The sequence below is a fragment of the Porites lutea genome, chromosome 2, assembly GCF_958299795.1.
Source record: "Porites lutea chromosome 2, jaPorLute2.1, whole genome shotgun sequence".
Taxonomy (NCBI): Eukaryota; Metazoa; Cnidaria; class Anthozoa; order Scleractinia; family Poritidae; genus Porites; species Porites lutea.
Genome location: NC_133202.1, coordinates 37,357,342 through 37,369,841, shown reverse-complemented (window position 1 = coordinate 37,369,841; position 12,500 = coordinate 37,357,342). Strand labels below are relative to the sequence as shown.

Genomic DNA, 12,500 nt, shown 5'->3' with positions numbered 1-12,500 from the left:
TAATTAATGTCGTCGCTTCTCTGGAAACCGATTTTTTTAGTTATGTTTATTTCAGTCTATTTTTTCTCCTCAACGTTTTCGGGTACGCACGTACGAACCGTGCGTACAAGTAGCTACGCCCCTGTTTAGTCTCCTTAACCCTGAGCGTTCCTCTCTTGCGGTTTTCGCAGGAGTTCAGCATTTGGACCACCCAGAATTCCACGTCTCTATTAAATGACAGGCAGCACTTCTTGTTTACCGTTTCGTTATCAGACAGCGCTTAGACTCTTAGCCTTTCATTTAATTTTGATCAAATTTTGATCATTTAGTTACTCAGTATACGTTCGATCCTGTCCTTGTAAACTTATACTTTTATACTTTAAGGGAGCTTAATACCTATATTAACTTTTTCTTCGTTTAGTGTCGTCCATTGGCATTTTTTTAAAAAAGCAAGAAAAAGAAAAGACAAGGTTTATTTTGTTTTGGACTTAAATTAATTCTTTTAATTTAAAAAATGAGCATTATAACAGCATTTCCAGGCATAAAACGTTCGGTAGTGTATCCTTTTTGCTTTTTACCCTTTTTGGGCCTTTTTTTTATGAAATTGACCATCACACTTTCCGCCATATTGAGTTTGTGTCGATTTGGTAAGCATGTCTTGTTGTTTTCAGGCTCCACGGCAATGATGCTGGTGTTTCAGGCCTCCTGTTCTCAGATTTCCTGTGATTTTTTTTCACCCCACCGACCGACCTACCCAAAACCAGGAAACCTATTCGACGCTAAACGAACGAAAAGCGGCCTTGACCTATGCCTTATGGTTTCTTTTTGGGCTTCCTCCCCACATTGCTTCTGCGTATTTCTGTATACTTGTCTTTTGCTTTGTTTTGTTCTTTTTTGTCGGTAAAATAAACTGAAACTGTACAAAGACCCTCAATATTCCCTTTGGAGGTTCTCGAACACGTATAAAAAAAAATGAAAAACGCGATGATTTATTGACCGCAAGGGCAATGGGGTGGGGTTAGGGCTCGTTACTGCGCTCCGGTTCACTCGTGCGCTGTCAAACGGTCCCGATATACAAAATGAAAAATGACTGCATACAGACTATTCACGTCTAGACATCAAGCATCTTTTAAGATGGGACTTATCGCCTCTTCCTGTTCATGGAATTGATTCAAGGTGTTGACGTCAATTTCGTGATTCCCTGCATGTTGCCGGGACATGTTTCAAAAGGGCCTTTCCACAACTACGGAGTCCGCCGTCACCTTGTCAACCGTGCGAGAAATGGCGTACTTCACAAAAACAAAGAGAAGTTATTTTAGATTTGCCCCGCCTCCTACCCCCGAAAGTCCTCGACAGGACCGCTTCAAAGTACTCCCCACCCCCGGGCCCAAATGGCTGGACTTGTTCCTGTGGTTGCGCGGGGGATAGTAACAGGTCTAACTTCAATAAGAAGCCCCTTTTCCCTGGCTAGGTCAAGGTGTGTGCACCTCCTTTAAGCTGTTTTTTTCGATTCTTACTGAAATTTTTGATCTTGAGGAAATTCACAACGACAGGAGCAGGTTATGGGCTTTTTTTACTACCCCTAATCCTACATCACGGGAAATTGAGAAAACCCTCAGGTTAGGCAAGAATTCCATAATCATTCCATAATCATCCATTTTTTCACCACGTGAATTGGGTATTTTTTTAAGCTTATTTCGAGGAAATACTTTTTGCTTCAAATCCAGGGTGGGCTTTCAAACACATTTTTTAAGCCAAATGGTTTTTGCGTGAATCTGCTTACCCGAACTTTTCGTATAAAAAACGACAAATACCCGAAAAAATCTCGTGTTGTTGGTGGTGGTGGCATATTTCCGATAAATTCAGTTCAATGCCTCGTCATACATTTGATGTATTTCGTAACGCCCGTCTCGAGGCAAGCGTTCCTTCGAAATGCGAGCCCAAAAACAGGTGGTAAGCAGTCAATCTGTGAAAAGTAACGCAATCTCCGTCGTTTGAGAGCAGCCGAAGATGCTCTTGCCGATGCTGTCCTTGATGTTTTTTATTTCCATTTTCTAGGAAACCCATGCTAAGGTATGAAACACACTCGTAGGCATTGTTCTGTCCGCTAAAGTCTAATTCCTGGACGCAGACACGCTGTGCTTTTTGAAGTTTATTTTTGTGCTTTGCCCTTTGACAACCTTACGTGACTCGTGCGTTTGGTAGCAGAAGATGGCTAAACTCTGCTTTTCTTGTTGGAAAACGGCTTTAAATTTTATCAGATCGCTCGATAAACACGTGTTGGTTTCTGATAGCTGATAACGTTGAACCACTGTTGCTCAAACTGATTTCTTATTGCATTTTTCTGAGTTTTTAGCATCGGCCCGCTGAGTCTGGAAAGCTCAATTTTCAGAAAAGGACCACTGGTATCTTTTGGCTTTAAAAATTTTCTTTTAAGTTACCCATAGTTTTGAAAACAGATTTTAAAAGAAGAGATAACGCTCTTTAACGTAGTATAAGACTCGTTACTGAAATCGAGGTACCAGTCGACGATTTTGGGCTTCGAAATTTGCCATTTTTTCATTGAACGAAAACGTTCAAAATATTGAAAATAATGAAAAATCTCCAAAATATTACACTTTCGTTCAAACTGAGTAAATCACCAGGTAAAATGTGTGCAATTATGTACTCTTCTGAATAAGTTATTTGTTGTTTGCATTACAATGGATTTGAATTTTAAAACGATTTTTTTGTGACACATGGTCTCGGGCCTGGAAAACCCGGTCCGCGAGCCGCGAAACCAATAACCCCCCCGTACGTGGAAAATAATTATCGGATGGAAGTAAAAATTACATTTATGTTAATAGCTTACCTAGTGCTACTTTGTGAATTTTTTTGAGAATTTTCGATTTTTTACTTTTGTAGACCTCTGGTCGATATTTACTGACATCCGCTCTTAATAGCGGAGCTCCACGTGCGCGCTTCGCGCGCGTGGGCGGAGCCCCATAGCGTAGTAAATCTACCCATCCCAGAAATTTGGTAATCACGTGACCGTACACCGACCGCCGACCGACCGTCCGTCCGCACCACAGGACAACCAATGTTTACTCTCACACTTTTAGCTAGTTTGGGAGCCCAAGAGAAAACTAATTGCACATCAATGTTGTGATCAATTGACAGCTGTCAAAACAGGGCATCCGCTGACCAGTATCACCTGACCGTAGCGCGGGCTCAAGTGTCGACCCCTCGAGGTCGAGTATTTTTTTGAAGTTATCCGCTGACAAATTGCCAGTTTGAAATGATCGCAGGCTCAAGTTTATTTTTTCCAAGGATTCATATCAAATATGTTGTGTTTATGTCACTATGGCCCCGCACTATTAGGATTTTGATTTCAAACGGACTTTGGAAGCTAAAATTCAGCCAGTTTTTTTTAAAAGTACAGGAGGGGAAGACCTTATCTTACCATGGTCACGCGTTTGTCACGCTCTACGTCCAATTTTTATACTCTGATTGGTCAAAATTTGACAGGTGAGTTTCATGCGAAAAAATTATGCACCATCTTGAAAATTGTTTACTTTGACAGCTGAAGCTGAAGAGTTTTGTGTCAACTTGTGATGTTTTTAACCGTCTTTTTCTTCTGGATGTACAAAATGAAATACAGCTGCTATCAAGAGTCTTCTGTTATTCATGCCTGGTTTGCTTACTGGGTTTTTGGTTGAGGAACGCGTCGCTTGTCAAAATTTGGTAATTCGATTTCGGATGGCATCGTTTTCTTTTTTCACCTTGCTTAATGCGTAAGAGGGTTTAAAAGTCTCAAGCAACTGTGGCCTTCCTTGATAGCTTTCAGAAACTGAATCTCGAACGGTAGGCCTGAGTAACTATTGTATTTGATGTTTGTTTTTTTTATATCTAATTTCATGAAGTCTTGGACATTCACGCTGACAGTTTATGCGGCAAGTTTATGCACGTTTGTAGCCGTAGTTTGAGTCAATGATCTGACCTAGTATCAGGTTTAAACGGTTTGATATAAGCTTACAGAACTTTAAAAAGCCTTCAGATATATTTGCTCACCACAGATAGAAAGAAAACGTTGCGAAGAATATTTAGTTATAAATTTGGCTGTAGAAAGAAAACTTTGAGCGATTTTCTTGCTTCGAGGAGTTCACCTTGAAAAACAGTAAACACCCGCGCCGGGAAGCCGGCTTATAAAGCTTCACGCCGAGACTCAGGATTTTTAGAGACACTTTAATACTTGTCTTCATGAATGAAAATTGTTATCTCTGTAAATGTTTCACCGAATTATATTTCTTTTTTTGATTGTTAGTAGTCTCTCTTGCAATTTTAATCGCTTGGCTGTGCCGTTTGTTTTCATCGTTCATGAACATCGCTTGCAGGAGTACTCAAAAATGTCGCGCGTATCAAACGCTTTATAAGATTACACATCGTTATAACTGAAACCATTAAATAACAAAAAAAATAATAATAATAAATTCGCTATTATGTTGAAGCTTAACTCTATTTAAGTTCATTCAAACACTCGACCACACTGACAGCTCGCACTATAGAAACGAGAACCGGCTGGCCATATGGGTGATTTTGGAAATTTTTGAACGGTTTCGCTTTACGATTGATCGTCCTGAATATTGACTGAGTGCAATTTGTCTTGAAAAATTGTGAAATACTGCATTCTGTCCGAGGTCTGTATGATAAATAGTACTGTTTCACCTCAAATATGATGTATAAAAATTATAAAAGGTTGGTGTAAACACCCCCAGATTTGTTGGCAAGAATTTGTAAAGCAAACCTGTCGAACGCAAAAAAATTCGGCGTGATTTGTTTTCCAAGAATTTGTTTTCGAGGCCTAATCTACTGTGATCTTGAATGTGATCGAAGATGTATGCTATTTTTTGGGTGTACATATAAGGTTATCAATTCGATGTAAGATGTTTCACTCTAAAATAACTTAACCTTTCCCTCAAAAGTCACATGAATGTGCCCTTAAGTTAAATGATTTGTGGATTAAAAGTTTATTTTTTGATTTAAATTATAAATTTGTTAATTGGAACTTCGCTTGTAGCCCTGGCTAAATCTATATATTAATAATACGTCAAGATGCTCCCTTGGGGTTTTTACTGCAGAGCTAATTTGTATTCAACGCCGGGCTCGCGAACTCACATAATTACCTGACTAACGGCGCGTGAAACGCTGACACTTTGATAGTTTTTCATTTCCTCGAGATAGAAAGGACAAAACGGTTCTGTAATAGTCAGAATTGAAATAGAGAGTTTTCAGCTCCACTTTGTGTATATGCGCGTGTGTTTTGTTTATACATCCGAGTTTCAGCGCTGAATAAGAAGACGTTAACTAAATTGAAATAAAGACTTTTCAACTCCACTTTCTGTCTGTGGTTTGTTTATATATCTGAGTTTTAGCGCTAAATAAGATATAGAAAGCCGTTTCTCGCGTTGCTACGTGATCGGTTCTCTTAATCCTATTTTCCTTTTAATAGACGGTCCGAAAACCGGGCTCAAGTTACTTAACGGGCAAGCCGAGGAAAGCCTATTGTGCCTATTGTACTAGAGAGATGCTCATTAGTAAACCTATCCACTTTATTATTTATGGAGGAAGGCACTTAGTTAATATGGAGGAAGGTATTTTTACCCAGCCAGCTAGACACTGACTAGGCACATAATTAATATGCAGGAAGGCAGTGACACGGCACTTAATTAGTATGGAGGAACGCACTTCTTTCCGAGGTGACGTCATAGACTAGGCACTTGCTAGGCACTGACTAGGCACCAACGAGGCTTATCTTTGCCGAAACATGACTACTCATAAATATTTGTTGTGGCTCCCGGTGTACAAACAAACTTAGCAACAGCGAAGTGGGAAATTGGTTTAATGAACATTCCCATATGACTGCTGCAAGACTCATACTAATATAGCTGGCTAATATAGTGAGCTCGTAGCATATGTTAAGGATAATGAAGAGAGTTCTTAATACCACTGTAGGTGGAAAAATATAAGAGATGGAGCAGGCTGGTCTTATATATAACTGAACTTGCCGAGATGCCGAATCACTATAAGTGAAGTCACCCATGAACTGTTCATACATCACGCCTCCTGATGTCCAAAAATTCCATAAAAACAGTTCATAAAACCTTTTCTTGATGTTTGGACGCGGGAAAACTTAAAACCGAGTAAAAACTCATCGTCCTTCCATGTTTGCATTCTTCGCCATATTTGTTTTGAAGGAAAATTGGTACTCAGTCTCACTCGGCCAAATTTCTTAACTATTAAACTGGAGCGATCAAGTAAACTCGGTTCCAGACGTCGGTGCCAGCGCCGCAGCTAAAAGGTTTCTGATTACTTAATTTCTTACAGTAAAGCTTTGGGTAAGATTACCCTTTCAGATAGGAGATAATCTATCGGAGCTCTTCCACTATTTGTACGTCATTTTTCACAAATGTGGGTAGCATTTTAAGGTTAAGTTTTACCAGCATTTGTGCAGCGAGTTGTATGGTCACGATTGACTTCAAACTTGGAGATATAAAAATATAGAGCTCTGAGGCTAATTTGCTGAAGTGAGGGAAATGTCTGTCGTGATATTTCGAAGTTATTTACATTTTTTTAAAATTGTAAATATATACCGATATCTCATACATTTTTATACCTACAAAGAAAATAATTAAGGTTGCCAAAAAATGATAGAATTCTATTAAATCGTTTCTGCCGAAAAACCTGATTCAATAACATGACCAGGGCCGTAGCTAGGTCTTTTGTAACGGGGTGGGGCATTATCGCGAGTGCCGAAGGCAAGCGCCTTGTAGGGGATTCTTGGGTTTTCAAATTTGGAGGCTCCGAAACGCCTATTTTCAGCACTTGACATGAGAGATGTCTCCGAAAAATCGACCTCGAATATGAAAATGGCAAACAATTGCAAGTCACTATAATCAAAATAACTGAGTCTAAAGAAGACAAAAGCCATAAGCAGACTTGATTTGTCTTGCTCAACAGGTCCAGGGAGGGGCAGCTTCCCCCCTTGCCACCCCGCTGGCTACGGCTCTGACAACCATTACACATATGAAAAGAAAAATGCTTCGAGACTAACCGGTAAAGACACAAAAAAATTGAATTCAGAATTTATGCTCTTACCTTGTCCTCCTTCTTTTGCACCCTGTTCTTTGACATTTTGCTCTAGCTGTTTTACTCTGTCTTCTAGATTTGACTCAGAAAGGCTTCTTTTTACTACAGCAAGATCGTTTGCCACCTCCTCAACTCTGATCTCTAGGTCTGAAGTTTGTTTGAGGGTTTTCTCAGCAAACACTGTGAGTAGTTTTAGTATTTCTTTGGTCTCCCTCATCTGCTCTTCTCGCCATCGCTGTATTGCCTTAAACCTCTCATCATGTTCCTCTTGTTGTTCTTGCAGCGAAGCAACAGCGGTTTGCATTTCAGCTTGCTCGTTTAACTGCGATTCAAGTGATACTTGAATGTCCGCAAGTTCAGCCTCATTCTCTGTATACTTCTTTATGAGCTCTTTGACGTCTTGCTCAATTAAAGAAAGAAGTTCTTTATCCACTGCCTGCCCCATACACAATGCGCAACCTACGTATAGTATATATAGTAAATTAGAACACATCATAAGTCCACTTTGGACTAAGGAGTTGAGTTGGTCAAAGGGAAACTTGGGAGGCACATTTGTTTATAAGAAAACGACAAGAAGGAAAACAAACAAACAAACAAACAAAACAGGTTAGGAGCCGGGGAATGGAAGTGACGCTTTACAAAAGCACTGTGTAATGTTTACTTGTATGTTCAAGTAAGTGGGAATAATGTGGTGCATTTACACTGTAATAGTGGTGGATAAGATGGATAAAACCGAAAGAATACGCGACAAGGTTTGTTTGTGGGCGATGGTAAAGTAACACTTAATGTTTCTCAGATCCGAAACAAATTCGGAAACAAACTCAGATCGGAAACAAAGAACTAATTGAATTTAAATTTGTAAAAAAATAATAAAAATATCGAAGCTTGGTTGAAGAGGAGAAGGAGTCCAACTGGAAGCGCACACCAACAAACACTGTTGATTTATAAAGCCACGTGTAGACGTGGGATGGTCGCTTCAGTCGCTAACCTTCAGCGTCAGACATCTTGCTCATTACAGACAAAATAAATAGACTAAATAAACTGAACTATCGAGTCAAGATGTTAAAAATACGAAAGTTTGAATAATTGGTCAATTATTACAACATTTTGAAACACTAGTCATGAATGAAGAATTGAAATCAGTAGTTTTTAAGTATTGCATCACAAACAAGCAATCTTTTAATCCTGCTAAGGCAAACTATATGGTAATCTTATCTTCAAGATTAAATGGAAACATACATACATGTATACATAATATTGAATGTAAAAGTCAAATAAAATATCTAGGTGTATAAATTGATCAAAATTTACACTGGGGACCCCAGATTTAACAAAAATGTAGTTATCATTAATAAATAAAGATATTATGTAGATCTTCATACTTTAAGGCAGTTGTATTTCTCCAACATTTATCCATATTTAACTTATGGTATTACAAGCTGGAGAAGTGCTTGTAAGACCAGGTTACATAAGATTAAAACTAAACAGAATATGTAATGTAAATTATGGAGGTGCCACTTTTGCTTTTGTTGGATCCAAAATCTGGGAAAACATTCCCTCTAAATTAAAAAAAAACTCCCTTATAACTTCTATAAGCAATACAAACTGTACCTTTTAAATACCCAATGAGTAATTTTATTTCTCTGCCCTCACTATCAATAATCATTTCCAATGTTTTTGTATAAAATTGTAAGTAAGACCTTATGCACTTTTCATTTTTCCTTTCTCCGTTATACTTTAGTTGTAGTTTTTATGTAAATGTCTACGCCAGTTAGTTACGCGTGGCAGTGACCAACTCGAAAGGTTAGTAAGCTCCTTTGGTCACTGCGCACATTTCACCTTTGATGATTTGTGTAATTTGTTGTTTTATTTTTTCTTGCTTTTGAAATGTAATGTAATTTTGGTAGTAAACCTCTTGAAATAGTGCACAAAATATAAAATCTGAATCTGACATCTAGTCTTCGGGTACCTTGTGAAGTTCAAATCACAGGAGCAACCCCGTTTTTGTTTTTGAGTTTAACACTTGGGGGCCTCGGAGTGTAACTCTGCCGTTTATTACGAGGAATATTTCGCACTGATCATTATTATTGAGCAGTGGCGGGTCCAGACCTTCGTACTACCTATACATAAAAAATACCTATACATAAAAAGGATGATCGATCAAAAGCTGAAAACTACCGAGGCATCACGTTGCTCTCTGCATTAGATAAACTCTTCACATCCATCCTCAATGATCGATTGTATGATTACATGACCAAAAGAGGAATTCTAAAAGCAACCAAGGCGGCTTTACAAAAAAGCACGGTACAGTAGATAGCATCTTCACCTTAAAAACACTCATAGATAAGTTTGTTAAATCTAGACCACAAAAACGCAGAAACTTGCTTTTCTCGTGTTTCGTAGATTTTAGAAAAGCTTTGATCGCATACCCAGGCAAAAATTATTCAAACTCAGAAAAGAAGGAATTAAAGGGCGTTTTTTAGAAATAGTAATGTCCATGTACTCAAAAGGTAAATCAGCAGTCAAATCCTCACCAAAATGACCGAAGCTTTTCCGTGTTACACTGGAGTTAAGCAAGGCTGTATGTCATCACCCACCCTTTTTAATCTCTATCTAAGTGATCTACCCGAATTTCTAAATTCATCAAGCTCAACTGATACTCTGCTTGATGATTCTGAAAGACCTATAAACTGTTTATTATATACGGATGACTTAGTGATCTTTTCGCGGTCAGCAAATGGCCTACAGACACTACTCAACAAGTTGGAATCCTACTGTGAGAAAACTGAACGAACTGTTAATCTGGACAAAACAAAAGTCATGATCTTTAATAATTGTGGCAAGTCCTTAAATAACTACTCGTTTAAGAGCGGCTGTCTGTAAAAATCGAGAATTTGCCGTCAAAACCGAAATTTCGAAATCCTTCATATTCAGTCAGAAAAAACCCTCTGGTGAAACATTTTCGAAAATCACAATCAAAGTTTCCAAAGAATTTTCTTTTTCGAGAAAACCGGCAAAAAGTGAAATGCTGCCCCACGCCATATAGTGACGCCGGTCAAAAACCTTTGAATGATTCCAATTTCAAAGCCCTCGGGAAGAAAGACGGTTCAAGGAAACAAGTTCATCTTTGGCAGGTAAGTAAGGCATCACAGTTACAATACTATTTGGTAAAAATATTGCAAGATAATGAATTTTTTACTAGGTTAAACAACGCCCGAAGATTCTTATATTCAGCACTTTCATAAACAATGAAATTTTGGAAAACTTTGAAGGAAAAAATCACTACTTGCGACGTAGAATTTTAGAAGAACTATTATACCTCAGAAAAGCCCTACTGCTGTAGTACAACTTATAAAAAATCCAGCTTGGGCCGTTATAAAGCAACGCGCCGAGAGAGGTAAACGCGCAGTTCATTTTCGATGTTTTTGCATAAAACGTTGAAACCGTCACGCAACCGCGGGTAACACAAACTCCATTAATGTGCCCAAATATGCATTTTTTTCAATGAAGATGAATATAATGTCATATAATGTTCTATAATGTAGTATCTAATGAATATTTAAGTCTCCTATTGTTTTTTTTTTAATTTTAACGTATAAATGGAATAAGTGAAAACCGCCGCGCAGAAGGTCAAGTGCAGTGTCAATACCGACATAATTCAGCATACTGGCTTAAAGAAAGCAGAATGTTAAAAATACATATACAGTATCTCAAATCAAGTATCTTCGATAGAGTGCATCTAAAAGTTTACCCTGCTAGCAGAGCCGCTTAGATCTTTCCTAGATAAGTCGGGAAAGAGGAAGCGACTCTGCGGACATCTTTAAGTTCCTTTGATCTGCCGAACATCCAGCTTTTTGGATGAGTCAGACAAGTTTTATACTGGATAAACCGCCGGATAAACCAGTTTTATCTGTGCACGCACGCATATTCTGGAATTTTGCAGACTCTTTCTGCGCCCACGCTACATAGCAAAACAAATAGCTGCCGCTTCAATTTCATGCGGGAATTTTGAGAAAATTATAGATTGAACGTTCAGTTTTAGAAAATTGGAAAATGTACCCAGATTGGAGATGGATTTTGTTTTGGATTTAACTATATACTTAGCCGATTTTACTTGCGTGAACGGATCCACAATCTAGTAAGAAATGTTACGCGAAGTTTTTGGAAGGATAAACAAATGGGTTTTGAATAAAAATATTTAAGAAACAGTATCTATGCTTATTCTTGTTTGCTATAACATTAATTCAAAATACGATCATGAAGCTACAGAATCCATCTTGCATTTAAATGATCGATGCTTTTACAGCTGTTTGTGGATAACACCCGACTTGCGATGCCAAAAACGTCTTTGGATTTTGTGTTTTTCTACGACATCAATCAAAATCTGAAGAAGCGGCGCTTTCTTCGCTTTCTCGATTTTTATGCATCTTAGCGAACCTCTTAGGAAACAAAAGGTCGTCGTTCGTGATTTGTGATTGGTGGATCTCGATCCGTTTTGTGTGTTTTGTGTTTCAAGGTTAGATGCTTTGTTTTTGAAAAGCACCGTAAGTTTTACCTTAGCTCTAACATTTTTTTATCTTCTTTATACTGAAACATGGCAAGTTTAGATTCCAAAGGTGAAATTGTTCCTATAGAGCTTCCAAAGCCAGAGAAAACACAGCTACGGAAGGGTGAAAACGAACCGGTACGTTCCCGCTAACATTTACTTTTGCTGACAAACACAGTGGATGCTACGGTAACGGTTTGATTGACGTCGCAGAAAAATTTGAAATTTGGAGCATGCTCAATATGAATTGTCGAGGATGTCGGCAGAGGTTCCTTCCTCTTCCCGACTTATCTGGGAAGATCGAAGGAGACTCTGTTCGCAGGGTATTAAAAGTTTGCATCACTCGATAATATATAGATTTAACCAGGGCTAAAAGCGAAGCTCTTGTTAATAAAACTTGTAAACAAAAAAAATTAAATCGTCTAATGCTAAACGGGGAGGCCAATGGAAATGGCATCAATAGATCTAATTAGCAAAAAAACAAATTGCACGTGCAGCACACTTTTTTTTCTAATTAGCAAAACAACAAAATTTGCACGTGCAGCACGCTTTTCGTCCTTCTTTGCCGTTGTTTTGCACAACTACAACGCTGTTTTGAAGGATAAACGTCAAACTTCCTAGTTGCACATTATTTTTATGGAGGAATTCTTACCCAATTGTCTCCTGTGTTGATGTTCGCTTTTATTTTTCACTGCCGCTCAGTTTCACCTTGCTGGCCACTAGCATTTCTCATTGTCTCACAGCCGCTTTGAATTTTCATGTTTTTCTTCCTACAAAATTCTTCTCTTTTGTTCTCAGAAACTAGCTCTAGCTCAGTTTCTCTGTTATCCACGTGAGTGTAAACATCAAA

The 12,500-nt window shown here is 38.4% G+C and overlaps 1 protein-coding gene across 1 annotated transcript in view; it reads right to left on the bottom strand.

Moving 5' to 3' along the window:
- Positions 1-12,500, bottom strand: part of LOC140926148 (uncharacterized) — a 44,515-nt gene that overhangs the window by 7,229 nt on the left and 24,786 nt on the right. The window contains exon 3 of the mRNA XM_073375936.1: positions 7,114-7,563. Coding sequence (XP_073232037.1) covers positions 7,114-7,563 — 450 coding nt within the window. The remainder of the gene's footprint in view (positions 1-7,113; positions 7,564-12,500) is intronic.